This window comes from Engystomops pustulosus, chromosome 8 (genome assembly GCF_040894005.1).
Source record: "Engystomops pustulosus chromosome 8, aEngPut4.maternal, whole genome shotgun sequence".
Lineage (NCBI taxonomy): Eukaryota > Metazoa > Chordata > Amphibia > Anura > Leptodactylidae > Engystomops > Engystomops pustulosus.
Window position 1 is genome coordinate 111,632,999 of NC_092418.1, and position 27,988 is coordinate 111,660,986.

The window sequence follows — 27,988 nt, forward strand, 5'->3', positions numbered from 1 at the left end:
TCCTTCCAAAACACGTAATGCCAATATAATTCTCATCATCACGGTAATATGGCGTTAGTGCAATCCCACATAGCCTGGTCACATGACAAGGCACGGTTTGTTAAAAAAAAAAAAAAAAAACTTAATAAAAATACAAAAACAATAACAATACAACGGAACAATGGCAAACGTGACAGCCGAGATCGGAATTTGATAATTTAAGGCAATTTAGTGAATACGAGAACAACCTGTTGGATTTAAAGCTGTGGATTCGATGACGTTATCCATCCGCCAAGCAGAACGCTAGATGGGTCCTCGTGAGCGCGGCCGGAATTGAGGGGCGAGAAAGAAAAAAAGGGAAAAAAAAGCGTCGGCTTGTGTGGTGGGTAAAACAGTTCGAACACTGACTGTAAAGTCCTCGATGGGCGGAGCTAAGCTTCGAGGGGAGGCTCTCACGACAGCTTTAGCCGCTTCCTGGGAAATCCAAAAGGCAGACACTGTGCGCATGCGAGTGCTCGGAAGGCTTCCGCTACCAGGTGTGGATGGGACTGGATCATGGATTTCCAGCCGTCTGTCTCCATTACATCCATTGCTTGGCTGGAAAAATTAAAAAAAAAAAGAAAGTGTCAGTCCGGTGTGGAGCTATCGAAAGAAAGCAGCCATGTTGGACCGCCCCTTTAACCACCACTTACTCCAACTCTTTCCATCTTTTAAAGGAGGAGTCTACAACCTAACCAAGCTATATATATCGCTACCCCATAGTCATCTACCAGACAGCGCCAGAGTCATAGGGTCCGGCGCATGCGCAGTGTCATCCAGCGCATGCACCGGACCACATGACTAAAGTGCGGAGAGCCGAGCTGGGCAGTGCCAGATAATTATGGGAGGGGGGAGGTGTGGCTCTGAGAGCTAGAGCAATGACCCCCGACCTCATCGTCCTTCATCACTCAAGTTAATTATAACTCTGGGACTGATTGGGAGATGCATAAGGACCCTATAAGGTGGGGATTGTCGTACTGGGGTAGATGGTGGACTGCCTTGAAGTGTTGCTCTACTGAATCCAGCGCAAAAGGGATTTTGTCTCTATTGTCAAGTGGGTGGGGTCCAAATGTCTCCTCCATCCCAGGCACACCCACCTGACACTACAGCTCCCAATAAACATATTGCCATAAACAGATGGGGGAAACCTACTGATGAAGCAGAGTTGGGCTGGAGGAGATTATGAAAGGGGCTTCCCTCTATCATCAGGAATCACAAAAGGGGGAGTTTGGGTGTTTCCCTAAATCTTCCCTTAGCACTTGTCTGACTGGTGTTCAATAAATAGGTGATTAAAGGGGATGTCCAGTGAGCCGACAACCCACAGGATAGGGTGCACTTGTATCTTAGTGGTCATAAGAACATGTTTTTCCCATATGGATAGAGCAGCCGGTCACACAGAGGACACTTCCTCATAGATCCAGGCACCGGGACTGTGGTATCTTCTTAGATTTGTAATCCATGGCCACCTTCCTTCTTAAATCATCTTTAAAAATTATGCTAATGAGTCGGAGGGGCTATGGGGGCACTACCAGAGCCTTTCCATGGTGCATATTCACAGGCCATTACACCGTCTCCCCCTGGTCCCTCAGCACTTCACCCCTTCTCTCGGACCAATGTAATTTCACTGCAGCAGAGGAAGTTTCAGCACACAGTTGGAGGGGGAAGTGCTCCTACACAGTGTAACAGCCTGTGAAGCTACAGCTCTGGCACCCTGGAGCCCTTCTGACTCATTAACATAATTATAAAAGTTGATGTTAGAAGGAAGGAGGCCACGGATAACAAATATAAGAAGTTACCAGAGTCCCTGTGCCGGGATCTATGAGGGATGTCCCTGGTTTATCACAATTGATTCTGATGGGAGATTGTGGATCACGTGAAGAGGTTAAAGATAATACAATGAGGTAGGTAAAGTAACAAAAATTACCTATCCAGTGGTGGAGCAGCAGTCATCTAATGGTTAAACACTCGAGTGCCCAAGGGTGAACAGGAGTAATCACCCTACCATGACCTCGAGTATATAAACACCCGGCCCTGGACAGGGGGGCAGAGGCAGTGAACATGCAGGTAGGTAGTTTAGTCACAGCGCCAGGATCAGGAGCGGGGGAGGTGAGAGTCGTCCTGCAGAGAGTGTGGCAGCGCCCGTTGGGGGCTCGGTTTTTCGCTCCTGACTACAGCAATCAGGGCGCTACCACACTCACCAGGGGTGTTCTCTCACCTCCCCCACTCTCCAGCTTCTCGGTCAGCAGCGAATGCTAATGATCCGTCACAGAATTATCTACCTGCTTTATCACCTCCTACCACCACCGGTCTAGGGAACGTCACAATTTCCTTTCTGCAGCGATTAGACTTGTAAAGCTACAAACTTTTTAACAAACTGCATAAATGAAAAGTCATGAGAACATAAGAAACTTTGTAACATATTCAGAGGAAAAGGCTTCTTTCCCCTAATAACTGGCTCTCTTCCTCCTCCCCATCGCCTGCCACAATTGACATCCACTGTGACAGCTATGCTGAAACGGTCATGCAAACCCACACAGAACTGGACTCATGTCATATAACATAAGGGTCTATGGAGAGGAAGAAAAGATGGAGAAGGATGGAGAGGCTGTTGGAGCTTATTGTAAGTTTCTATTGTACCCCAAGTGCTTCATTCCCACCAGTAGATGTAATTACTTCTCTGTACTCTCCTATAGGATCCTGTTGGTGTTTCGGAGAGAGAGAAGAGTCCAACATTGCCACAGAGAGAGGCTGCTGAAGCTGATGGTAAGTTTCTATTGTACCCCAAGTGCTTCATTCCCATCAGTAGGGGTTATTACTTCTCTGTACTGTCCTATATGATCCCGTTGATGCTTCTGAGTGAGAGAGAAGAGACCGACATTGCCAGAGAGAGGCTGCTGGTGCTCATAGTAAGTTTTTATGGAGCTTATTGTAAGTTTCTATTGTACCCCAAGTGCTTCATTCCCAATCATTAGATGTAATTACTTCTTTGTACTCTCCTATATGATCCTGTTGATGCTTCTGAGTGAGAGAGAAGAGGCCGACATTGCCACAGAGAGAGGCTGCTGAAGCTGATAGTAAGTTTCTATTGTACCCCAAGTGCTTCATTCCCATCAGTAGGGGTTATTACTTCTCTGTACTGTCCTATATGATCCCGTTGATGCTTCTGAGTGAGAGAGAAGAGACCGACATTGCCAGAGAGAGGCTGCTGGTGCTCATAGTAAGTTTTTATGGAGCTTATTGTAAGTTTCTATTGTACCCCAAGTGCTTCATTCCCAATCATTAGATGTAATTACTTCTTTGTACTCTCCTATATGATCCTGTTGATGCTTCTGAGTGAGAGAGAAGAGGCCGACATTGCCACAGAGAGAGGCTGCTGAAGCTGATAGTAAGTTTCTATTGTACCCCAAGTGCTTCATTCCCATCAGTAGGGGTTATTACTTCTCTGTACTGTCCTATATGATCCCGTTGATGCTTCTGAGTAAGAGAGAAGAGACCGACATTGCCAGAGAGAGGCTGCTGGTGCTCATAGTAAGTTTTTATGGAGCTTATTGTAATGTATTGTATGATCCTGTTGATGCTTCTGTGTGACAGTTATGGACCACATTCTCCTCTATTTACTGTGCAGTTAAGAGGAGACATGATGGCAACTGGTCTCCAGCCACCAGTGACCACTTTGTGCCTACATACCTAATCTCACCCTCTACAGTGTGGCTGATACAGTCACAGTCACCTTGCAGGTACAATCGCTTTTGAACATTCGTAAAGAAAAGCAGCACTTACCTGCCGTTCCAGTTTTTGCCGTCCTTGCAACCAAGTTGCCTGAGAACACTACATCTAAAAAGAGGACAAAACAGAGAAAATCACATAAAAGACAGACTATTTCCCATCAAACTGAACAAAACAGGGTCTGACCACCCAACTTTTTTTTTCAAGGGGTTTTCCAGGTAAATAAACTGGTAACGACCCATCTGTAGTTAGGAATAGGGCGCTCCCCCCTCCTCCTCATATTTGTTATCTACGGCCTTCTTACTTCTAAAATCAACTTTAACTATTATGCTAATGAGCCAGAAGGCCTGTCGGGTGCATTACCAGAGACACACTGTGCTGCAGATTCACAGGTTGCTACACTGTGCAGCAGAAATTCCCTGTCTCACTGTTTGACAATCCAGCAGGTAGAGGTGGGATTGTAATAGATGGTAATGCCCCCCCCCCCCGAGCCCTACAGGCTCATTAGCATAATTGTAAAAGTTGATTTTAGAAAGAAGAAGGCCACGGATAACAAATATATGAGGACATTACAAGACAAGCTGCACCGTGATTGGCTACTTTTGGCAATAGAAAGTCTGATCTCTTGCACTTCAGTCTTGGACCATGCGGCACTTACCTGTTGATGAAGTCTATTGCTTGTGCTTTCAGCTGCTCCGCGCTGTGCAAATCTGCGAGGATCAGGACGTCGGCGACATTCTCCACGGACAGGCTATTGCATAGCGCCTCTTCACATAGGACTTTTAGCCGTTCCAAAGCGTACTGACAAAGGAGAGAAATCACATGATGTCACGATCAAAGGGATAGTCCCAACTAAATATAAGATATTCAGGAAATCATGTATCAGGTATTTCCCCTTTAAAGGGGGCAAATACAAGATTCTGAAATATACTCAGGATTCCCCAATTCACTGTTATTAACAAAAATGCAGCATTTCACAGATATAAGTCCAACCTGTCTCTATCAGTCCTGCTGGACACAATTTTGGCTATCCCTGGAAACAACTTTAAATCTTCTGACTATGGTCGGATTCTTCTCATAAATAGCTTCTCCTGTCCGCACACTGCAGTGCTCTCTGCCTCCTGCATTACAAGACTGGCTCAGACACAAGCACTTCCTGCCGGCAAGCAGCGGTGTGCAGAGACCTACTCTACTGGATACAGACAAATAAGGTCTTTATGTCTGTATGTGTTATAGGCGAGTTAGCAGAGCTGAGAATGTAATTGTGTGTCATATGCATCTCTCATCTCTGATCTGTCTTTTTCTGTGTCAGATACTAGTAGAATATTCTGAAATAAAAAATGTATATAGACCCTGCACCCTGATAATCTAAGCACATTGTCAGCACACAGCACTAGAGGAATCATGAAGTGTCAGCTCACACTCTGGAATCTTAAACACAGCAACAAAACTAAGTAAAATTGTAAGGTAAGGGGTTAAAAATGGGTTTTTTTGTATAAACATCACTAGCGGATTAATATTTGAGAACTTTCTTTCATGAGCAAACCCCTTTAAGAGCTGACATGACGTGTCGGGAAGCCTTCACGTGTGAGGTTACTGTATGAAGACACGTTCACAGCCGAGATCATTGAAGTGTGACAAGTAACAGACACTGGTACTTAACAAACGACCTACTTTGTCCGCTGCCGCCAACAGGTTGTCAGCCATCTTCTCCAGGTTTGGCGCCTTCCCCGTGTAGATGTATCCCATCATTTCCTTAAATACTTCTGGTTCCATGTCGGTAATATCTACTCTGTTCTGTACCAAAAAATCAGAACAGACGCACTTTAAGCAGACGCCATATTGGAAGGTGGGGATTTCTCCCATAATGCATTGCTGGTGGCTACCACCCCATACAGACACTTGTAATTGCCCTCTGGGAACTGTTACACCCCCCCCCCCCCCCCCATATCAATGGAACATGGGCCAATTTTGTACTTAAAAGAGAAAAAGGTGTTGACCCTCTGTTACTCCTCCTGGAAAGCGAGTGTTTCTCAATGTGGGGCTGTATAAACACAGCCTGATATTATCCAATTGGAGCAAAGCTGTACATGACCCCCCCCCCCCTTGACAACAGAAGTAGGAACCCCAAATTTAAAGAAAATCTCCCATCAGAATCCAGCATGATAAACCAGGGACATTATTCATGGATCCAAGCACAGGGACTGTGGTAATCTATCCATGGCCTCCCTGCTTCTAAAATCAATTTTTTAAATTATGCTAATATGCAGGACTCCAGGTGGCATTAACAGATCTCCACCGTGCTTCAGCTTCACAGGCTGTTACACTGTGTAGCACACATTCTAACAGCCGTGAAGCACAAAGGGGCTTTAAAAACACTCCCAGAGCCCTTCTGACAAATTGGTATAAATTTAAAAGGAGGCCATGGATTAAATTTTAGAAGGAAGGAGGCCATGGATAAGAAATATAAGAAGATTATCACAGTCACGGTGTCTAGATCTATGAGTCCCTGGTTCATCAGGATGGATTTTAATGGGAAAATATTTGAGAGGAATATCAAGCGAGCAAAACAAGTCAAAAATACAAGACTATTACTTCTGGAACATTTCAGATGCAACTGTAGCAAAACTAAGAAAATCCCCTGCGTAACAGAAGCGGATATGGTTACCCATTGCTGATAGTGTGCACCACATTCTCTACACTGGATACAATAGTAACAAAGCTTCAGCTGTGATAAATAGGTAGTAAGGACTTAAGTGTGTACTCAATGAAGAAGGTTTACAATCACTGACAGCAAGCAGAGATCATAAAAGCTGAAAAGAGACTGATAAATTGTATCCACTGTACAGACATTATGTTTTATGCGCATTAAACCCCCAAAAATAAAAAAAAAAATCATAAAAAAAATATCTTTATAGTTACATATAAAATCAAGGTCAATCTACAAAGGGATATTGATGCCCAAATGCACAGGATGGGTCAGCAATATCATAATGCGGAGGGGTGGGGGGTCCGAGACTCAGGTCTCCCACCAATAAGCTACAGGCCTGTTCTAAGCGTAGATACCCCTTCAAGTGAAAAAAACCAAGCTGCAGTACGGAGCCTGACCACTACACAGACAATGGCGCTGTTCACCTAGCTCCATTCTCTGTGTTGATTATGATACTTATGTTGCTAATCCGACACTTGGGACCCCCAGAGATACAATACTGGTAACAATGTGCAGCACATAAATACCTCCCCCACAGCACCACAGATATATCACCGCACGGGAACAATAGACCGACAGTCCAGCTACACAAACAAGAGGAGCTGGCCCTATCTGGAGTGCAGTAAAAAAGACGGCAGAACGCGGCAGTAAATAACGCCAAAAACTGAGAGAAAGGAAGTGAAATATTAGAGAACAGAAGCCGAGCGCTCGCGCGCTGTTAGGAGAGGGATTTATGCAGCCGCTCTGGACCTTCTACCTTCTTGCTCTCTTCCATCTCGTGTTCAAACATTGCATTGAAAACCGGAGACCGAGCTGCGGGAGAGAGAAGAGACATGTGAGAGATGCAGGACAGAGAGAAAGAGAGAGAGAGAGAGAGAGAGAGAGAGAGAGAGAGAAAGAAAAAGAAAAAGAGAGAGAAAGAGAGAGAGAGAAAGAAAAAGAAAAAGAGAGAGAGAGAGAAAGAAAAAGAAAAAGAGAGAGAGAGAGAGAGAGAGAGAGAGAGAGAGAGAGAAAGAGAAAGAGAGAGAAAAGAAAGAGAAAGAAAAAGAAAGAAAAAAGAAAGAAAGAAAGAAAGAAAGAAAAGAAAGAAAAAGAAAGAAAGAAAGAAAGAAAGAAAGAAAGAAAAGAAAGAAAAAGAAAGAAAGAGGAAGAAAGAAAAGAAAGAAAAAGAAAGAAAAAGAAAGAAAGAGGAAGAAAGAAAAGAAAGAAAAAGAAAGAAAAAGAAAGAAAGAGGAAGAAAGAAAAGAAAGAAAAAGAAAGAAAGAGGAAGAAAGAAAAGAAAGAGAAAGAAAAAGAAAGAAAGAAAGAAAGAAAGAAAGAAAGAAAAGAAAGAAAAAGAAAGAAAGAGGAAGAAAGAAAAGAAAGAAAAAGAAAGAAAGAGGAAGAAAGAAAAGAAAGAGAAAAAAAGAAAGAAAGAAAGAAAGAAAGAAAGAAAGAAAGAAAGAAAGAAAGAAAGAAAGAAAGAAAGAAAGAAAGAAAGAAAGAAAGAAAGAAAGAAAGAAAGAAAGAAAGAAAGAAAGAAAGAGGAAGAAAAAGAAAGAAAGAAAGAAAGAAAAGAAAGAAAAAGAAAGAAAGAGGAAGAAAGAAAAGAAAGAAAAAGAAAGAAAGAGGAAGAAAGAAAAGAAAGAGGAAGAAAGAAAAAAAGAAAGAAAGAAAGAAAGAAGGAAGGAAGAGGGGGGAGAGACATGTAAGAGAGGCAGGACAGAGGGGGGCGGCAGGAGGCAACAAAGAGAGAGCGCGCGCAGGAGGAAGAGACAAGGCAGAGGCAGAGACAGTAAGAGACACAATCCTTCTCCTCAGAGACGTTACCTGCCAGGATGGATTTGTGCGCTTTGAATTCCTGGCCCCCCACATACAGGCTGCAGTCGGTGAAGCGGGTGGTCTCCCACAGACACCCCATGTCCTCGGCCAGGCGACACTCTGGCACTTTCAGGTTGTTTGTGCTGGACTGTCCCGATATGTTCACAGAGTCCTGAACCACGCTCACCTGGAGGAGAGGAATAGTTACTGGGTATCAGGACCGACCAGAGAACAGATACAATTCTTTATTCACCTCTTGATGCAGAGACAATTTTTTTACCTTTTTACAGATTTTTTTTTTTTCTTTCTAATTTACCACGGTCCTAATCCTAAACCCAGAACTTTAGAGTTTTTCAGTTACAGTCACAGATGGAGGGGTTGTTTTTTGCAGGCCCAGTTGTGTTTTTGAATATGTGCAGTACATAAAGGTTTCTAAATAAGTGTTATTAACCCTTTTATGTAGAAGGATGGACTAAAAAAAAAAAATACTGTTTTTTATGTATTAAACGTTACATAGTTTATAAAGTTAAAAAAAAAAAAGCACATGTCCATCAAGTTCAACCAAGGAAGGGAAGGGGTGTAAGAGAACACAATCAAGATTATTTAGGTGTAAAAAGGCATCTAGACCCTTCTTAAAGCTCTCTGCTGTCCCTGCTGTGACCAGCACCAGAGGAAGGCTATTCCATAGATTATACCCCTGTCCAGACCTGATACATGACAAGATCTTGCTGGCTTTAGAGGCAGCTGATTGACATTGTGCTGTTATTTAATATATGATCTACCAGTCACCCAGGTCCTTCTCAACAAGGGACTCTCCCGGATTTTCTCCCCCCAAGGACATATGTTGCCTGTGGATTAACATCCCCCAGGTGTATAACCCTACACCTATATGCAGCTACTACTCCCATCCTCCATGTACTGCATTACACTACACAGCTTGTACTACTCCCATCCTCCAAGTACTGCATTACACTACACAGCTTGTACTACTCCCCCCATCCTCCATAGACTGTATTACACTACACAGCTTGTACTACTCCCCCCATCCTCCATAGACTGTATTACACTACACAGCTTATACTACTCCCCCCATCCTCCATAGACTGTATTACACTACACAGCTTGTACTACTCCCCCCATCCTCCATAGACTGTATTACACTACACAGCTTGTACTACTCCCCCCATCCTCCATAGACTGTATTACACTACACAGCTTGTACTACTCCCCCCATCCTCCATAGACTGTATTACACTACACAGCTTGTACTACTCCCCCCATCCTCCATAGACTGTATTACACTACACAGCTTGTACTACTCCCCCCATCCTCCATAGACTGTATTACACTACACAGCTTGTACTACTCCCCCCATCCTCCATAGACTGTATTACACTACACAGCTTATACTACTCCCCCCATCCTCCATAGACTGTATTACACTACACAGCTTGTACTACTCCCCCCATCCTCCATAGACTGTATTACACTACACAGCTTGTACTACTCCCCCCATCCTCCATAGACTGTATTACACTACACAGCTTGTACTACTCCCCCCATCCTCCATAGACTGTATTACACTACAAAGCTTGTAATACTCCCATCCTCCATAGACTGTATTACACTACACAGCTTGTACTACTCCCCCCATCCTCCATAGACTGTATTACACTACACAGCTTGTAATACTCCCATCCTCCATAAACTATATTACACTACACAGCTTGTACTACTCCCCCCATCCTCCATAGTCTGTATTACACTACACAGCTTGTACTACTCCCATCCTCCATAAACTGTATTACACTACACAGCTTGTACTACTCCCCTCATCCTCCATACTGTATCACACTACACAGCTTGTACTACTCCCATCCTCCATAGACTGTATTACACTACACAGCTTGTACTACTCCCCTCATCCTCCATACTGTATCACACTACACAGCTTGTACTACTCCCATCCTCCATAGACTGTATTACACTACAGAGCTTGGTGTTTTTTTACATTACTGGGGGTGTTTCCTCACACCGCTGTGCTCTGTGCATTGACCTTCTAAATAGCCCCTCCCGTTCGGATTTGAATACTGCTGTAGTGAGCAACCAGAAGCTTGCTACAGCACAGCAGTGTGAGGACATAACTCCTAGTACTTATGCAAAGGCTTCAATCCTAGAATAAGACATGGTCAAACCTACTGATAAATATTTCAGTGACGCTCACAGGAGAATCTAATGTTCCTTCAGATGTGATTATATAGCACAAACATGTTACATGGTGCGGTACAAAGACGTCACCAGAAACCGGCCTCAGTTTTGTACATAGACACTTGGTCGGATTTATCCATTTTTGTTAAAACCGGAATTCAGAGAATTCATCTCACTGTGTATACATCTAATCTACATAAAAACTAACTAAAAACATAATAAATTTAAAACATTATACAGAACAGAACCCATCAGGGCCAGGACAGAAGTTAATGATACAATAGAATTATACATTGTAGCATTTAGTAAACATGGATTTCTTCTGCAAAATTGTTACTATGGAGACAACTTTCTGCAATCCAGTCGGAATAAACTGAGGGTTGTAAATATTTTCCCACCTGAAAGAGGTCGCTCTCGGTCCGATCATAATCTGATCCCAGGTTGCTGCGCTGCCTCAAAAGGGGTTGTCCGCTTTCAGCAAATAATTGATATGGTTTGTGTAATGTGATGTCACACAAGTGCATGGCTTGTAATATCCCTGGTCACGTGATGTCACACAGGTGCATGGCACGTTGTATCCCTGGTTATGTGACGTCACACAGGTGCATGGCACGTTATATCCCTGGCCATGTGATGTCACACAGGTGCACTGCTTGTTATATCAATTGTGATGTGATGTCACACAGGTGCACAGCTCATTATATCCCTGGTCATGTGATGTCACACAGGTGCACGGCTCATTATATATCCGTGGTCATGTGAAGTCACACAGGTGCACAGCTCGTTATATCAATTGTGATGTGATGTCACACAGGTGCACAGCTCATTATATCCCTGGTCACGTGATGTCACACAGGTGCACGGCTCATTATATCCCTGGTCATGTGATGTCACACAGGTGCACGGCTCGTTATATCCCTGGTCATGTGATGTCACACAGGTGCACGGCTCGTTATATTCCTGGTCATGTGATGTCACACAGGTGCACGGCTCGTTATATTCCTGGTCATGTGATGTCACACAGGTGCACGGCTCGTTATATCCCTGGTCATGTGATGTCACACAGGTGCACGGCTCGTTATATCCCTGGTCATGTGATGTCACACAGGTGCACGGCTCGTTATATCCCTGGTCATGTGAGATCCCTTATATCCCTTTGACCAGCAAAGATTCAGTTGACTTTGCAGTGCCACAGGATTAAAGGAAAGTTAAGATCAAAATCCATCCTGATAACCAGGGACATTACTCCTAGATCCAGGCACCGGGACTGTGGGATCTTCTTCTATCTGTTATCCATGACCTCCTTCATTCTAACATCAACTTTTATATTAATGCTAATGAGCCAGAAGGGCTCTGGGGGTCTTACCAGAGCCCCTCCGTGCTGTAGGCTGTTACAGGAGGCAATGGATAACACATATAAGTAGATCCCACAGTCCCGGTCCCTGGATCTGTGAGTAATGTCCCTGGTTATCAGGATGGATTCTGATGGCAAGTGTTCTTTAAGCAATGGTCAGTGTAAATTTAAAGAGCTACTCCCCTCTGATAATACGATCGCATCTGTTTATGACTGGGGGTTGGGCTAGGAGGGGTCTGACCTCATCCGAAAAATCCAGGGAATCCGCCCCTTACATTGTAAAGGAACAGATCTGCTGGACAGAAAGAGGTCTGACATCTGTGAAGAGGCTACAGCGTAGGCTGCCGGCGGAATGACAAATTCGGGGGATACCTAAACCCCCCTATAAATGAACATCCTGTCCGTGTGATGTACAGACTGGACGGCCGCAAATCTGCAGAATTCGGGATCTGGAACCGTCCAGGCAAAGCCAATGCACTGCATAACACCTGGTGCCGGACCCATTGTATTCCTAGGACCTGGAGTCCTGCAGCTGGGACTGGAGTGTCCCTTTAAGAAATCCGCAAGCCGTTATGCGTTATAGGTGCACCTTTGCCTTTAAGTGCCCCCCCCTATGAAGCTGCGCAGAGTCCGCATCATCCTCTCCAAACGCAACACTGTTGCAATACACAGAATAATGCGCTCGATAAAACCCCCACAAATTCCCCCCGTTTGCGCCTCCCGTCCTAATGACTTTCTACCGATTACCCCAATTAGCCGTGGGTTGGGCCATTAAGCGGCAGCAGTCACATCCGGAGACGAGGCAATCGCTGCGTCAGCCCCGTAATTGTATTCATAACGGATTCATTGTACGACTCATTTCACTTGTGTAAATGGAGACGGGATGTACTGGACGCGCGCCGCGCAGGTCTCCGGGGCCGGATATCAGCGACTCCCCCGCTCGCCGTCAGATCTGAGAATCAGGATCCAATCTGCCAATTGTACAGACGCAGATCAAACAATAGGGATAACACACTGGTGCCCGCTGTGCCCGCTGCTCGCCCGCCTCTGACCTCCTGCACCTCACTAACTGCGGCCACAGCGGCGTCCTCACTGACCTCTACTAGGAGAACGCAGCACACACTACTAGCGCGCGATACCGGACAGGAACATTTTCAGATTTAACCCCTTCAATGCCAAGATATCGCAGGGCCTTCCCCCGGACCACATACACGAGCAGAGATCCAAATAGCCGGAGGATTCCCTGACCACCCAATGACCACGAATGCTCCGACTATTAGGTGGGAATAATTGTATGCAGAATAAAAGGCCATGACCGCGCTGCAAAACTGCATATAGTGTCAGGTACTGGCCCAGTTTTATTATATTCTAAGGGAAATACACCATCAAGGTCCATCCTGATAAACCAGGGACATTACGCATAGATCCAGGCATCGGGACTGTGGGATCTTCTTATATGCGTTATCCATGGTCTCCTTCCTTCCAAAGTCAATTTTTAAAATTATGCGAATGAGCCTGAAGGGCTCTTGGGGGTATTACCAGAGCCCCTCCTTGTGGTAGCTTAACAGGCCGATACACTGTGCAGTACCGCTCCCCCCATTGCAGCTTGGTAAGATTACAGCAGACAGAAAGACCCCAAGTGCTGAGGTAACAGATGGGAAGGGAAAACATTCTCCTGTACAGTGTACCAGCCTGTGAAACTATAGCATGGAGGGGCACTCATAAAAAGGAGCATTCCATTCATTTTAATTATTTGGATTTTGTTTTTCCCCATCAAAATCCATTGTGATAAACCAAGGGCAGTTACTCATAGACCCAGGCTCCAAAACTGTGGTAATCTTCTATGTTGTAACTTCACAGGCTGTTACACTGTACACTTCCATCTCCCACAATGTGAGATTAAAGGAGACTGAGGGAGACAGTGTAACAACCTGTGAAGTTATGGCATGGAGGCAGAGGTCGCACTAACATTTTTCCAGAAGGGTAATAATACTCCTCTCACAATTTTTAAGGAGTATTTTTAACCGAGGAGGAGTACAAAATTTTCATTAATAAATATATAACTCCCAGGCGTATATATAGTGTTAAGAGACGTCTATTAATACAAGGAAAAAGTTACAGCTCCTGTTTTCTGTGCTTAAAGGAAACCTACCACTTGTAGTGGCAGGTTTCCGATGGCAATACCGGGCACCAGCTCAGGGTGAGCTCAGGGTGAGCCGGTGCCGGAGCTTATTTTAGTTAGTGTTTTAAACCGCGGTATCGCGGTTTAAAACACTTTTTAAACTTTATAGCCGGTGCAGGCAGGTACGCGCTCGGCGCTTACCATGCGCGCGGCTACATAGGAAGTGAATGAGAGCCGCGTGCACGGTAAGCGCCGAGCGCGTACCTGCCTGTGCCGGCTATAAAGTTTAAAAAGTGTTTTAAACCGCGATACCGCGGTTTAAAACACTAACTAAAATAAGCTCCGGCCCCAGCTCAGCCTGAGCTGGTGCCCGGTATTTCCATCAGAAACCTGCCACTACAAGTGGTAGGTTTCCTTTAAAAGGGTTTTCCCACAAATTCAAGTTAGGCCATATCCACGCGATAGGGCCCAATTTGAATTCTTGGGAAAACCCCTTTAGGGCGCATTCACACGATGCATTGAGTCACTTTTTTAAGCGTTTTTGACACATGACAAAGGCTTCACATGTTGAAGTAACATTGGGTTTTAGCAAATGCAATGGAAACGCAATGTTACTTCAACATGTGATCAAGGTTCAAGCCTTTGGAATGTGTCAAAAACGCAACGCATGTTGTGAATGCGCCCTCAAAAAGCAAGTATGTATAAAACAAATGCTGCACAACATTTTTGTGGTGTCTTCACACATGGCATTTTCAAACACATCAGAACAGCTGAGAAGAGATTTGCATAATTACATTGCAGTGTTAACAAAACGCATGCATCAACGCAATTCTATTGCGTTTTGTAAACGAAATGTTAACAGCAATGCAATTAGGCAAATCTCTTCTCAGATCTGCTGTGATGTGTTTGAAAATGTATGTAATAACCTCACCCTTGGGTGATGTCACACATGGCGTTTTATGTCCGTTTTTAAACCTCCGTTTTCAGTCCGTTTACCATGCATTTGGCTGCTTACAACCTGTTTTTCTATTAAGATAATTGAGAAAAACTGACTAAAAACGGACCAAAAATGCCATGTGTGGCATCGCTCTTAGGCTACATTCACACCATATGGGGGACGTATGTACAACTGCAAGTTTGCGGCTTTTAGGTCCCCAGTAGAAGGCAATGGCCGCACGGAGCGATACCGCTCCGTACACGGGAAAAGGACATTACCCAATGCATTTCAATGGAGAGGGAAGGGGTCACCCCTTCCTCCTCTCCATGGCACTAAACGCATGTCTGCACGGCTACGGCCTGGCGGGCAAACGTTTGTGTGAATGCAGCCTTATTGTCTACAGAGTGGACTATGGCTGAGGGCGGCCCCCAGACCAGTCTGGGGCTGATGCTGCTGAATTTTTATTTAATTTATTTTCTGGAGTTTGGGAACATAACTTTTTTTTTTTTTTTTTTTTTTTTTTTTTTTTTTACAGGGGCACATTTAGAAATGGAACATATAATATACTCAAATATAGATCACAGATAACAATGATCTAATGGTAAGAGCCCATTGGATCACTGTCATCAGTTATTTATATACAGAGACCTGCAGAGAGGATGCACAGCACCTTCCCTGCAGCCTCTCACTGTATACAGGGGCTGCTGTGACAGGGGGCCGATTATTATCAGTCCCCTGTCACAGTACACGATTGGGCTGTCACATAGACAGCACGATCCTGTTACTGGCTGTGTGCACGATCGTACACCGATCAGGAGCACAGCCCCGGTAACAGATATCCCTCCCCCACCCCCAGCTCGGCTCCTCCATCTCTCACCTATCGCTCGGCTCCGCCCCCACCACTCGCTCGGCTCCGCCCCCTCACCCCGCTCGGCTCCGCCCCCACCACTCGCTCGGCTCCGCCCCCTCACCCCGCTCGGCTCCGCCCCCACCACTCGCTCGGCCCCGCCATCTCTCAGCGCCCCGCGGGAGAGGCTCGGACAGTGAGCAGAAAGTCCCTCCCTGTCCTGCCTCCAGACACTCAGCGCTGCGATCCTGCAGCTAACATTCAGACAGGAAAATCACCAAAATCATCTTTTGAGGGAGTAAATCAGCTTTTAAACGCGTCTATGACGCTTGCAGAGGCGTTATCGCGACCTCTGCATGGAGGGTTATTGGTAACGCCCTCAGAGGCCTCCTGGCTCAGCATTAGCATAATTGATTGACTGATTAATTGATTTAGCATAAAATTGATGTTAGAAGGAAGGAGGCCATGGATGACAAATATAAGAAGATACCACAGTCCCAGTCCCTGGATCTATCAGGAAGTGTCCTGGGAGATTCCATTTAATGTCCTCACATTGCTCTTAGCTCCCTACAATGAGATCATCTCCCCTTTGCGGTGTTAGTGCTTTAGTAGTCAACTAGAAGCCTGCTACAACATAAGAGGGGATGTGGGGGGAGGGAGGGGGTTGTCCTCCCAATGTTGTGCTTTAAGGACTCTGCACAGAGCTGTGCAACTGCTTTAGTGATCAACAACAAGCCTGCTATAGTGTGACTATCCAACAAAGGAAACAGAACAGCAGTGTGAGGACACACCCGCACAGGCTATAATACTGGAAAATAAATCCATATTTAACAGCCCTGCTGCTACTAAAAACATACATAAAGGTCCGATTACACATCTCTGAAGGGACAATACCCAACACTGGCTGACGAGACCATAAAGCACAGCAGTGTGAGGACATGCTGACAATGTACTTTGAGAGGTGAAAAGCCTAAATCCATTATTTCACAGTCCTGCTGCTACTAACAACATACACAAATGAATGATTACACATCCCTCCATGGACAATATCTCACACTTCCTGCAGAGAGCACAGAACGCAGCAGTGTGAGGACAGGCCCTTGTGCACTTGGAGAAGTTACAATCCTAATAACCAGATCCATATTTCATAGTCCAGCTGCTACTAGCAACATACACAAACATTATGCATCTAATCCTGGGAACTTAACCCACACTAGCTGCAGAGAGCACAGAGCCCAGCAGTGTGAGGACACACGCCCAATACAATCCTGGAATATAAATCCATCTTTGCCCCTCCTGCTGTTACGAACAACATACATAAAGCTAGTTGCAGTCTGTAGGGTCATGTTAAAAAAAAAAAAAAATTTCAAAAACTGGTCACTTTTTCATTTTTGGAGAAAGGGAGCCATTTTTTAACTTTATTATTTTCTTTCAATAATTCATAAAATTACAAAATATGCACCATGAGAATTTTAACACATCCCATCCATCCGGATAATTAAAAAAATTTCCTAAAAAAAAAACTACATAAGTACAAATAAAACTTGGCACTCACCTCACAGAACAGAGTCAGTTTATCATCCGGAAGGAGACCGTTTGCTTCATCGAGTAGGAAATCTCTCCGGATAAATTTCTTGAAGCCCCAGTCCTTTCCTTGGACAAAGCGATAGGCCCGCTGACTCTCTGCGCAACAACACGGCAGGAAAAGAAGAAGGTCACGGAACGTGGAGAAGAGGTCGTACAGTCTCCAAAACTGTAGCAATGAAAAGCTCAGCTCGTCCCGCAAAAAATGACACCTCACACTCCGTACACCAAAGTATGAAAAACAAAGCCATTGGCGTCAGAATGGGGCGAAACAGCAAAAAAAATTTTTGCACGAAAGGTTTTCATTTTTTTAAAAAAATCTAATAAACCCAATAAAATGTAAAATAAATTTGGCATCTCTGTGATCGCCCCGACCCAAAGAATTAAGAGGAGGAGCCATTTGGAGCCGTAAAAAGAGGCCTCACAGAAATGGCTTTCTGGGGGCTTTTTTGGCAATTTAAATGCATCTGGAATTTTTTTTCCCAGGTTACACTATAGGTCACACCTCAGGTCACAGAGCATGCCCACAACCATCCGCATGGACATCAATGAGTGTGACCATCTACGGTCCATGAGACTGCCATAAAGCAAATATCCAAGTGCCGTTATGCAAGATCAACGCTCCCATCATCAGCAACACTAAGTAAAAATGTAACATTTACAATCAAGTAACGCGCCCTTTAAGCCACAGCCCGCTGAACGCGCCCTTTAAGCCACAGCCCGCTGAACGCGCCCTTTAAGCCACAGCCCGCTGAACGCGCCCTTTAAGCCACAGCCCGCTGAACGCGCCCTTTAAGCCACAGCCCGCTGAACGCGCCCTTTAAGCCACAGCCCGCTGAACGCGCCCTTTAAGCCACAGCCCGCTGAACGCGCCCTTTAAGCCACAGCCCGCTGAACGCGCCCTTTAAGCCACAGCCCGCTGAACGCGCCCTTTAAGCCACAGCCCGCTGAACGCGCCCTTTAAGCCACAGCCCGCTGAACGCGCCCTTTAAGCCACAGCCCGCTGAACGCGCCCTTTAAGCCACAGCCCGCTGAACGCGCCCTTTAAGCCACAGCCCGCTGAACGCGCCCTTTAAGCCACAGCCCGCTGAACGCGCCCTTTAAGCCACAGCCCGCTGAACGCGCCCTTTAAGCCACAGCCCGCTGAACGCGCCCTTTAAGCCACAGCCCGCTGAACGCGCCCTTTAAGCCACAGCCCGCTGAACGCGCCCTTTAAGCCACAGCCCGCTGAACGCGCCCTTTAAGCCACAGCCCGCTGAACGCGCCCTTTAAGCCACAGCCCGCTGAACGCGCCCTTTAAGCCACAGCCCGCTGAACGCGCCCTTTAAGCCACAGCCCGCTGAACGCGCCCTTTAAGCCACAGCCCGCTGAACGCGCCCTTTAAGCCACAGCGCTGAACGTGCCCTTTAAGCCACAGCGCTGAACGCGCCCATTAAGCCACAGCGCTGAACGCGCCCTTTAAGCCACAGCGCTGAACGTGCCCTTTAAGCCACATTAAGTGCCACCATTGATTTTGTGGATGAACTGACTTGCAGTGACCCTGCTTTGCCACTACACAGAGAGCGGCGTTGTTCTTCTTTAAGGCGTGGAACCCCTTTAATATTTGGGATTGCTAAGGACACGGGTAGAAGGCGTAACTCACCCATGGCTTTCGTTTCCTCCCGTCGCACATTTAGCAGAGAGAACTTGAACTTTGCTCGCACCTCGCTTTTCGGACAGCTGACGAGCAGCAGGTACAGGGACAGGTACTCCTTGCTCTCGTCATCCAGGCCTTTGGGGTTAACTCTTAAGCACCTGGAGGGGTAAGACGAGAGCGGTCAGGTCTCACAGGAGGCTTTGGAAGGTTTTTGTGACGGGCGACTTCTTACCATTTCATTTTATCGTTTGGCCCCGATGAAAACGTAGAACTTTTCAAAACTTCGCCCATTTCTTCTCGGCAAAAACTGAAGTTGCTTATGGTCCACATGTAGGAAAACTTCACGACTTTCACCTGGGAACAGAACCCGAAGTCATTCACGGGGGACAACAAATAATCAGCTTTCAAATTCATAAAGTTCTAGAACCTGTAAATTATCAAAATCCATCTTGATAAACCAGGGACACTTCCTCATAGATCAACTTTTAACATTATGCTGAAGAGCAAGAGGGGCTCTGGGGGATGTTACCAGAGCCCCTCCATGTTGTAGCTTCATAGACTGTTACATGGTGCAGGAGCACTTCCCCCTCCAACTGTGTGAGATTACAGCAGGCAGAGAGAAAGCAAAGTCCTAAGGGAGCAGGGGGTGACAGTGTAACAGTCTGTGAACGCATGCATTAACAGTGTGTTAACTGATGTGATTTGTAAAGAAAATGTTAACATAAATGTAATTGCAGTGCGTTTTGAAACCCCACTGACGATAGCCGCGTCTGAAGTGATACTCCCTCTGCGGCCTCCACTCATTGCAGGTAGTAAGAGACTCAAGTCATAAGAAATTCAGCAGAAAAGAGTCATATTTTACTTGAGATGAGTAGAGGCTGCAGAGAGAGCATCACCTCAGACGCGGCTACCGGCAGTGCTATAGCACATTCTGCTGGTGTCATATTCTAGATGGGATTATAAACTACAGAACGGGGGACAGAGGCAGCTAAAGACAAAGTAGTAAATATGAGCTGCAGATAAAGATCCAATTCCTGTCTTTTAATTCACTCCTTCCAGTCCCTCTTAGTTCTGTAGCTCACAAGACTGATGTGCTCTGAAAGATGAGATTCTCATCTTTAGTATGACACCGGCAACATGTGTCTAGCTACTGTAGACGCCCCTGACTCTCCCCCTGCAACCTCTAAACCCATTTCATGCAAAAGATGACTCTTCTCTGCTCATCATATGACTCATCTCACACACACCCCCCACAGTCCCGAGAAGAAAGGGTCAAATGATGGGTCCCTGTAGTCCGCCCCTAGTGCCGGGACACTCTGTGACCGGGGGCAGCACAGGGCGAGACCCCTACATGAATAATACTCTATAATATCTGGGCCTGATTAGAAGATTTGGTAACAGCACATGAGAAACCAACACACTGCACCCTACAAGGAATAGGCCAGGGATCGGGCCCGTGTTTAATAGATCTTGTGCCTATCATCCTTACAGGCACAGCCCTTATTAATGGGGTCTTCCCAACTAATTAGAGGGTCTCTCTGACCAATAGTAAACGGAGTCTCTGGTCACGGCTCCTCCTTCATTCTGAATACAGGATATAGAATAAGCGATCTGTATGAACAGCGGATTCATTCACCCTGGGGGCATAGAGGACCACCCTGCTCTCACAGCAGCCCCCCACAGCCATCAGTTATCACCCTAACCAGGGCACATGACCCGCACAGAACCAGACGACGGACCTGAGCCCACTCCGTGTGACCTCCGATACTTCCTTCCACACCCAGGATAGTGATAAAGCTGGAAAACCCCTTTAAAGAAGAATAAAGTCAAGTAACAGGAGGAAAGAGCGGAAATCCCCTTAAATCTGAGCACAAGCTCCAACAAGCCGGTGACGTCCCGCACCACGCAGACTGCGGAGGCATCTCATGAGTCACGGCAGAAGCTCGGCCCGTCTAGTCCTGCAGGTTACGGCCGGTGATACATGTAGGACGGGCCGGCAGGTGAATTATTAGCACGTGCACGAGCTGAGCACCTGAAATTTTACAGGTTCCCCTTTAAGGATGCTACACGGATCAGCTGATCAGGGATCGACAGAAGGGGCGGCACGGTGGCGGAGTGGGTAGCACTTCTGCCTTGCAGCGCTGGAGTCTTGGGTATGAATACCACCCAGGGTCAACATCTGCAAAGAGTTTGTATGTTCTCTCTGTGTTTGCGTGGGTTTCCTCCGGGTCCTCCGGTTTCCTCCCACACTCAAAAACATACTGGTAGGTGATTGGATTGTGAGCCCCATTGGGGACAGGGACTGATCTGGTAAGCTTTGTGCAGCGCTGCGGAATCTGTGTGCGCTATATACATAAATTATTATTATATTAAAGGGATCAGCTGCTAGGGACAATTAGGACCATTGAGGACAGCGCCCACTGCAGGGGAGATGTGGTATTACATGCTGCTGATACAAAGCAATACATAAAGGTGCATCCACCATAAACAGAAATCTCTACGACAGAAAACAGCACAAATCCTGCAGGAATCTCTCTGGTATCATCGGAAAGGAAACCTGTCAGCATCTACATCTCTGTAGGTGAAGGGTCCGTGATAAGAAACATGCAAGAAAAAAAATCTGTGGCCTAAATGCAGGCAAATATTATCTATATGCAAATTAGTACTTGTGTGCTCCATGGGCGTGGCCATGGCTCCCAGTGCACTATGCCGAGTGGAAGCGGCTGGACAGGGAAGAGACAGCCCGGGGGACCTCCAAGCCACGACCATAGTGCACTGGGAGTCTCCAGGCTTTTGGGACCCTGTATGGACCCCACTGGTCCCTTTCCCACCAATCTTAATATTCTATCATATGCAACAACATCCAGGAGCTTTACAATGAGAAAGACTTCACTGACACATCACTGGCATTCAATACAAAACAACTTTATGATCCCCTGGGGGGGGGGGTTGTTTTGTACAAAGCATGCTGGGACTTGTAGTCCCACAAGTGCTGACAAGTTACAGAGCGCCCATGCCATGTTTACCTGGGTAATACAACACAATTAGCATCTTTATATAAGCCCCTGCATACAGTAACAAAAAGGCAAGATAACAGAACCTAAATTATGGTGCCCCCGCTAATGCCTGCTACCCTCTCTGGTATTTTAGGGTCCTGTGCCCTGTGCACCTATCGTGGCTTGTATATTAAAGTTCTATCTTGACTGTTGATGAGCATCGCCGCTCTACTGGTGCTTCCATATATATTGTGGGTACATTGTCAGATTAAGGGGCCCCAGACCTGTGTCCATTGTAATGGAGTCCTCCTCCCCGTCGTGCCCAGTATTTTTGGTCCTCCCCGTCGTGCCCAGTATTTTTGGTCCTCCCCGTCGTGCCCAGTATTTTTTGGTCCTACTCCCTGCCGTGCCCAGTATTTTTTGGTCCTACTCCCTGCCGTGCCCAGTATTTTTTGGTCCTACTCCCTGCCGTGCCCAGTATTTTTTGGTCCTACTCCCTGCCGTGCCCAGTATTTTTTGGTCCTACTCCCTGCCGTGCCCAGTATTTTTTGGTCCTACTCCCTGCCGTGCCCAGTATTTTTTGGTCCTACTCCCTGCCGTGCCCAGTATTTTTTGGTCCTACTCCCTGCCGTGCCCAGTATTTTTTGGTCCTACTCCCTGCCGTGCCCAGTATTTTTTGGTCCTACTCCCTGCCGTGCCCAGTATTTTTTGGTCCTACTCCCTGCCGTGCCCAGTATTTTTTGGTCCTACTCCCTGCCGTGCCCAGTATTTTTTGGTCCTACTCCCTGCCGTGCCCAGTATTTTTTGGTCCTACTCCCTGCCGTGCCCAGTATTTTTTGGTCCTACTCCCTGCCGTGCCCAGTATTTTTTGGTCCTACTCCCTGCCGTGCCCAGTATTTTTTGGTCCTACTCCCTGCCGTGCCCAGTATTTTTTGGTCCTACTCCCTGCCGTGCCCAGTATTTTTTGGTCCTACTCCCTGCCGTGCCCAGTATTTTTTGGTCCTACTCCCTGCCGTGCCCAGTATTTTTTGGTCCTACTCCCTGCCGTGCCCAGTATTTTTTGGTCCTACTCCCTGCCGTGCCCAGTATTTTTTGGTCCTACTCCCTGCCGTGCCCAGTATTTTTTGGTCCTACTCCCTGCCGTGCCCAGTATTTTTTGGTCCTACTCCCTGCCGTGCCCAGTATTTTTTGGTCCTACTCCCTGCCGTGCCCAGTATTTTTTGGTCCTACTCCCTGCCGTGCCCAGTATTTTTTGGTCCTACTCCCTGCCGTGCCCAGTATTTTTTGGTCCTACTCCCTGCCGTGCCCAGTATTTTTTGGTCCTACTCCCTGCCGTGCCCAGTATTTTTTGGTCCTACTCCCTGCCGTGCCCAGTATTTTTTGGTCCTACTCCCTGCCGTGCCCAGTATTTTTTGGTCCTACTCCCTGCCGTGCCCAGTATTTTTTGGTCCTACTCCCTGCCGTGCCCAGTATTTTTTGGTCCTACTCCCTGCCGTGCCCAGTATTTTTTGGTCCTACTCCCTGCCGTGCCCAGTATTTTTTGGTCCTACTCCCTGCCGTGCCCAGTATTTTTTGGTCCTACTCCCTGCCGTGCCCAGTATTTTTTGGTCCTACTCCCTGCCGTGCCCAGTATTTTTTGGTCCTACTCCCTGCCGTGCCCAGTATTTTTTGGTCCTACTCCCTGCCGTGCCCAGTATTTTTTGGTCCTACTCCCTGCCGTGCCCAGTATTTTTTGGTCCTACTCCCTGCCGTGCCCAGTATTTTTTGGTCCTACTCCCTGCCGTGCCCAGTATTTTTTGGTCCTACTCCCTGCCGTGCCCAGTATTTTTTGGTCCTACTCCCTGCCGTGCCCAGTATTTTTTGGTCCTACTCCCTGCCGTGCCCAGTATTTTTTGGTCCTACTCCCTGCCGTGCCCAGTATTTTTTGGTCCTACTCCCTGCCGTGCCCAGTATTTTTTGGTCCTACTCCCTGCCGTGCCCAGTATTTTTTGGTCCTACTCCCTGCCGTGCCCAGTATTTTTTGGTCCTACTCCCTGCCGTGCCCAGTATTTTTTGGTCCTACTCCCTGCCGTGCCCAGTATTTTTTGGTCCTACTCCCTGCCGTGCCCAGTATTTTTTGGTCCTACTCCCTGCCGTGCCCAGTATTTTTTGGTCCTACTCCCTGCCGTGCCCAGTATTTTTTGGTCCTACTCCCTGCCGTGCCCAGTATTTTTTGGTCCTACTCCCTGCCGTGCCCAGTATTTTTTGGTCCTACTCCCTGCCGTGCCCAGTATTTTTTGGTCCTACTCCCTGCCGTGCCCAGTATTTTTTGGTCCTACTCCCTGCCGTGCCCAGTATTTTTTGGTCCTACTCCCTGCCGTGCCCAGTATTTTTTGGTCCTACTCCCTGCCGTGCCCAGTATTTTTTGGTCCTACTCCCTGCCGTGCCCAGTATTTTTTGGTCCTACTCCCTGCCGTGCCCAGTATTTTTTGGTCCTACTCCCTGCCGTGCCCAGTATTTTTTGGTCCTACTCCCTGCCGTGCCCAGTATTTTTTGGTCCTACTCCCTGCCGTGCCCAGTATTTTTTGGTCCTACTCCCTGCCGTGCCCAGTATTTTTTGGTCCTACTCCCTGCCGTGCCCAGTATTTTTTGGTCCTACTCCCTGCCGTGCCCAGTATTTTTTGGTCCTACTCCCTGCCGTGCCCAGTATTTTTTGGTCCTACTCCCTGCCGTGCCCAGTATTTTTTGGTCCTACTCCCTGCCGTGCCCAGTATTTTTTGGTCCTACTCCCTGCCGTGCCCAGTATTTTTTGGTCCTACTCCCTGCCGTGCCCAGTATTTTTTGGTCCTACTCCCTGCCGTGCCCAGTATTTTTTGGTCCTACTCCCTGCCGTGCCCAGTATTTTTTGGTCCTACTCCCTGCCGTGCCCAGTATTTTTTGGTCCTACTCCCTGCCGTGCCCAGTATTTTTTGGTCCTACTCCCTGCCGTGCCCAGTATTTTTTGGTCCTACTCCCTGCCGTGCCCAGTATTTTTTGGTCCTACTCCCTGCCGTGCCCAGTATTTTTTGGTCCTACTCCCTGCCGTGCCCAGTATTTTTTGGTCCTACTCCCTGCCGTGCCCAGTATTTTTTGGTCCTACTCCCTGCCGTGCCCAGTATTTTTTGGTCCTACTCCCTGCCGTGCCCAGTATTTTTTGGTCCTACTCCCTGCCGTGCCCAGTATTTTTTGGTCCTACTCCCTGCCGTGCCCAGTATTTTTTGGTCCTACTCCCTGCCGTGCCCAGTATTTTTTGGTCCTACTCCCTGCCGTGCCCAGTATTTTTTGGTCCTACTCCCTGCCGTGCCCAGTATTTTTTGGTCCTACTCCCTGCCGTGCCCAGTATTTTTTGGTCCTACTCCCTGCCGTGCCCAGTATTTTTTGGTCCTACTCCCTGCCGTGCCCAGTATTTTTTGGTCCTACTCCCTGCCGTGCCCAGTATTTTTTGGTCCTACTCCCTGCCGTGCCCAGTATTTTTTGGTCCTACTCCCTGCCGTGCCCAGTATTTTTTGGTCCTACTCCCTGCCGTGCCCAGTATTTTTTGGTCCTACTCCCTGCCGTGCCCAGTATTTTTTGGTCCTACTCCCTGCCGTGCCCAGTATTTTTTGGTCCTACTCCCTGCCGTGCCCAGTATTTTTTGGTCCTACTCCCTGCCGTGCCCAGTATTTTTTGGTCCTACTCCCTGCCGTGCCCAGTATTTTTTGGTCCTACTCCCTGCCGTGCCCAGTATTTTTTGGTCCTACTCCCTGCCGTGCCCAGTATTTTTTGGTCCTACTCCCTGCCGTGCCCAGTATTTTTTGGTCCTACTCCCTGCCGTGCCCAGTATTTTTTGGTCCTACTCCCTGCCGTGCCCAGTATTTTTTGGTCCTACTCCCTGCCGTGCCCAGTATTTTTTGGTCCTACTCCCTGCCGTGCCCAGTATTTTTTGGTCCTACTCCCTGCCGTGCCCAGTATTTTTTGGTCCTACTCCCTGCCGTGCCCAGTATTTTTTGGTCCTACTCCCTGCCGTGCCCAGTATTTTTTGGTCCTACTCCCTGCCGTGCCCAGTATTTTTTGGTCCTACTCCCTGCCGTGCCCAGTATTTTTTGGTCCTACTCCCTGCCGTGCCCAGTATTTTTTGGTCCTACTCCCTGCCGTGCCCAGTATTTTTTGGTCCTACTCCCTGCCGTGCCCAGTATTTTTTGGTCCTCCACCCACCTCGTGCCCAGTATTTTTTGGTCCTCCACCCACCTCGTGCCCAGTATTTTTTGGTCCTCCACCCACCTCGTGCCCAGTATTTTTTGGTCCTACTCCCTGCCGTGCCCAGTATTTTTTGGTCCTACTCCCTGTTGTGCCCAGTATTTTTTGGTCCTACTCCCTGTTGTGCCCAGTATTTTTTGGTCCTACTCCCTGTTGTGCCCAGTATTTTTTGGTCCTCCCTGCCGTGCCCAGTTTTATTGAGCCTCTGTCCCAAGTTCTGCCCAGTATTTTTGATTCCTGACCCTTATATTCCCAGAATTGATTCCTGTCCCTCCTTGGTATTTTTTTTAATCCTTCTCCCGGTCCTGCCCAGTATTGTTTTATTCCCGCCCCTTTTTATAACCCGTTATCTTATTTCTACCCCTCCATTATGCCCAGGATTTTTGATACCTGCCTCCTGTTGTGCCCAGAAATGTGTATTCCTACCCCCTTTACTACCAAGGTCTTTTGATTCCTGCCCCGTATTATACCCAGTATTTTTTATTCCTGACCCTTATATAACCAGTAATCTTGATTCTTGCCCTCCAGTATTTTTGATTCCTCCCCTCTTATTCCTGCCCATTATTGTAGAAGTTCTGCCACATGTTCTGCCCAGTATTTTGCCGTCCCGCTGCCTGCCATGTATAACCTTTTTAGTTCCATCATATTTTGGTAATTCTGGCATTCCTGATTTTCTAGCGTGGCACTGTACCCGCCTCAGACCTCAGTCACATCCCATGGCAGCCATGGCATCAGACCAATACACCTCGCCATCCCTTACCCCTGGCCGTCCCCTAACCCCTCGCCGTCCCCTAACCCCTGGTGCTCCCCTGCCCCTCGCCCTCCCCCTCGCCATCCCCTACCCCTGGCCATCCCCTACCCCTCGCCATCCCCTACCCCTGGCCATCCCCTACCCCTGGCCATCCCCTACCCCTGGCCATCCCCTACCCCTGGCCATCCCCTACCCCTGGCCATCCCTTACCCCTGGCCATCCCTTACCCCTGGCCATCCCTTACCCCTGGCCATCCCTTACCCCTGGCCATCCCTTACCCCTCGCCATCCCCTACCCCTGGCCATCCCCTACCCCTGGCCATCCCTTACCCCTGGCCATCCTCTACCCCTCGCCATCCCCTACCCCTGGCCATCCCCTACCCCTGGCCATCCCCTACCCCTGGCCATCCCCTACCCCTGGCCATCCCCTACCCCTGGCCATCCTCTACCCCTCGCCATCCCCTACCCCTGGCCATCCCCTACCCCTCGCCATTCTCTACCCCAGGGGGTATTTTTGGCCTCCTGCACATCTGGCTGATGGGCCTGTAGTGCCCCTGTGGCAGGCGGTGCCACCCATCACCCACCCTTCATAGCTGGGACTGGTTACAATGTATCCAGGGGTCCAGAACCTCTCACAGTGACAATGGATCAGAGGGAACAGATGGATCTTGTTTACCTGGGTGTAACACCAGCTCTCAGCCACCGGTCCACTGGACACCTCTACGGGGGGAGGGGGTGAGGGCCCCCCTGACATTCTGCCTCTTTTCCAAAAAGAAGAATATCAGCCTCAGCAAAGCAGGATTTGGGGGCTTTTTGCCACTTTTACAAGCATAGAGCTGGGAGGAGGGTCACTCCATGGCCCCATGGACGGCGGAGCCTCAGCCGGAGTGTCCTCCCGTCACCTCACATGGTCCGGCCGGCCGCATCCTCGGACACTTCCTATCAATGTAAATATGTTACCAAATCTGCCGGTACTGGCACCAATCAGAGATTCATAGCGCTCACTGCGCATGCTCCGGCCAAATCTCGCGTAGCTGGACTAAAAG

The 27,988-nt window shown here is 47.6% G+C and overlaps 1 protein-coding gene across 1 annotated transcript; it reads right to left on the minus strand.

The window, feature by feature from the left end:
- SPOPL (speckle type BTB/POZ protein like) lies at positions 1-27,978 on the minus strand. The gene is made up of 10 exons (XM_072122239.1): positions 27,619-27,978; positions 19,175-19,296; positions 18,949-19,100; positions 17,278-17,405; positions 8,264-8,441; positions 7,212-7,267; positions 5,419-5,541; positions 4,403-4,545; positions 3,799-3,852; positions 1-576 (listed from the first exon to the last, which is right to left on the minus strand). Exons 1-10 carry the CDS (start codon positions 27,694-27,696, stop codon positions 432-434), a joined length of 1,179 nt encoding a protein of 392 aa, XP_071978340.1. The 5' UTR covers positions 27,697-27,978; the 3' UTR covers positions 1-431.
- Positions 27,979-27,988: the final 10 nt, after the last annotated feature.

Coding starts and splice junctions, on each gene's coding strand:
- SPOPL (XM_072122239.1), bottom strand. CDS start 27,696: ATGTCAGGGGGGCCCTCACCCCCTCCCCCCGTAGAGGTGTCCAGTGGA. Junction 4,546..5,418: donor TGTTGGCGGCAGCGGACAAA/GTAGGTCGTTTG, acceptor CTCCTTTGTCAG/TACGCTTTGGAACGGCTAAA. Junction 577..3,798: donor GGCAAAAACTGGAACGGCAG/GTAAGTGCTGCT, acceptor TAATTTTTCCAG/CCAAGCAATGGATGTAATGG.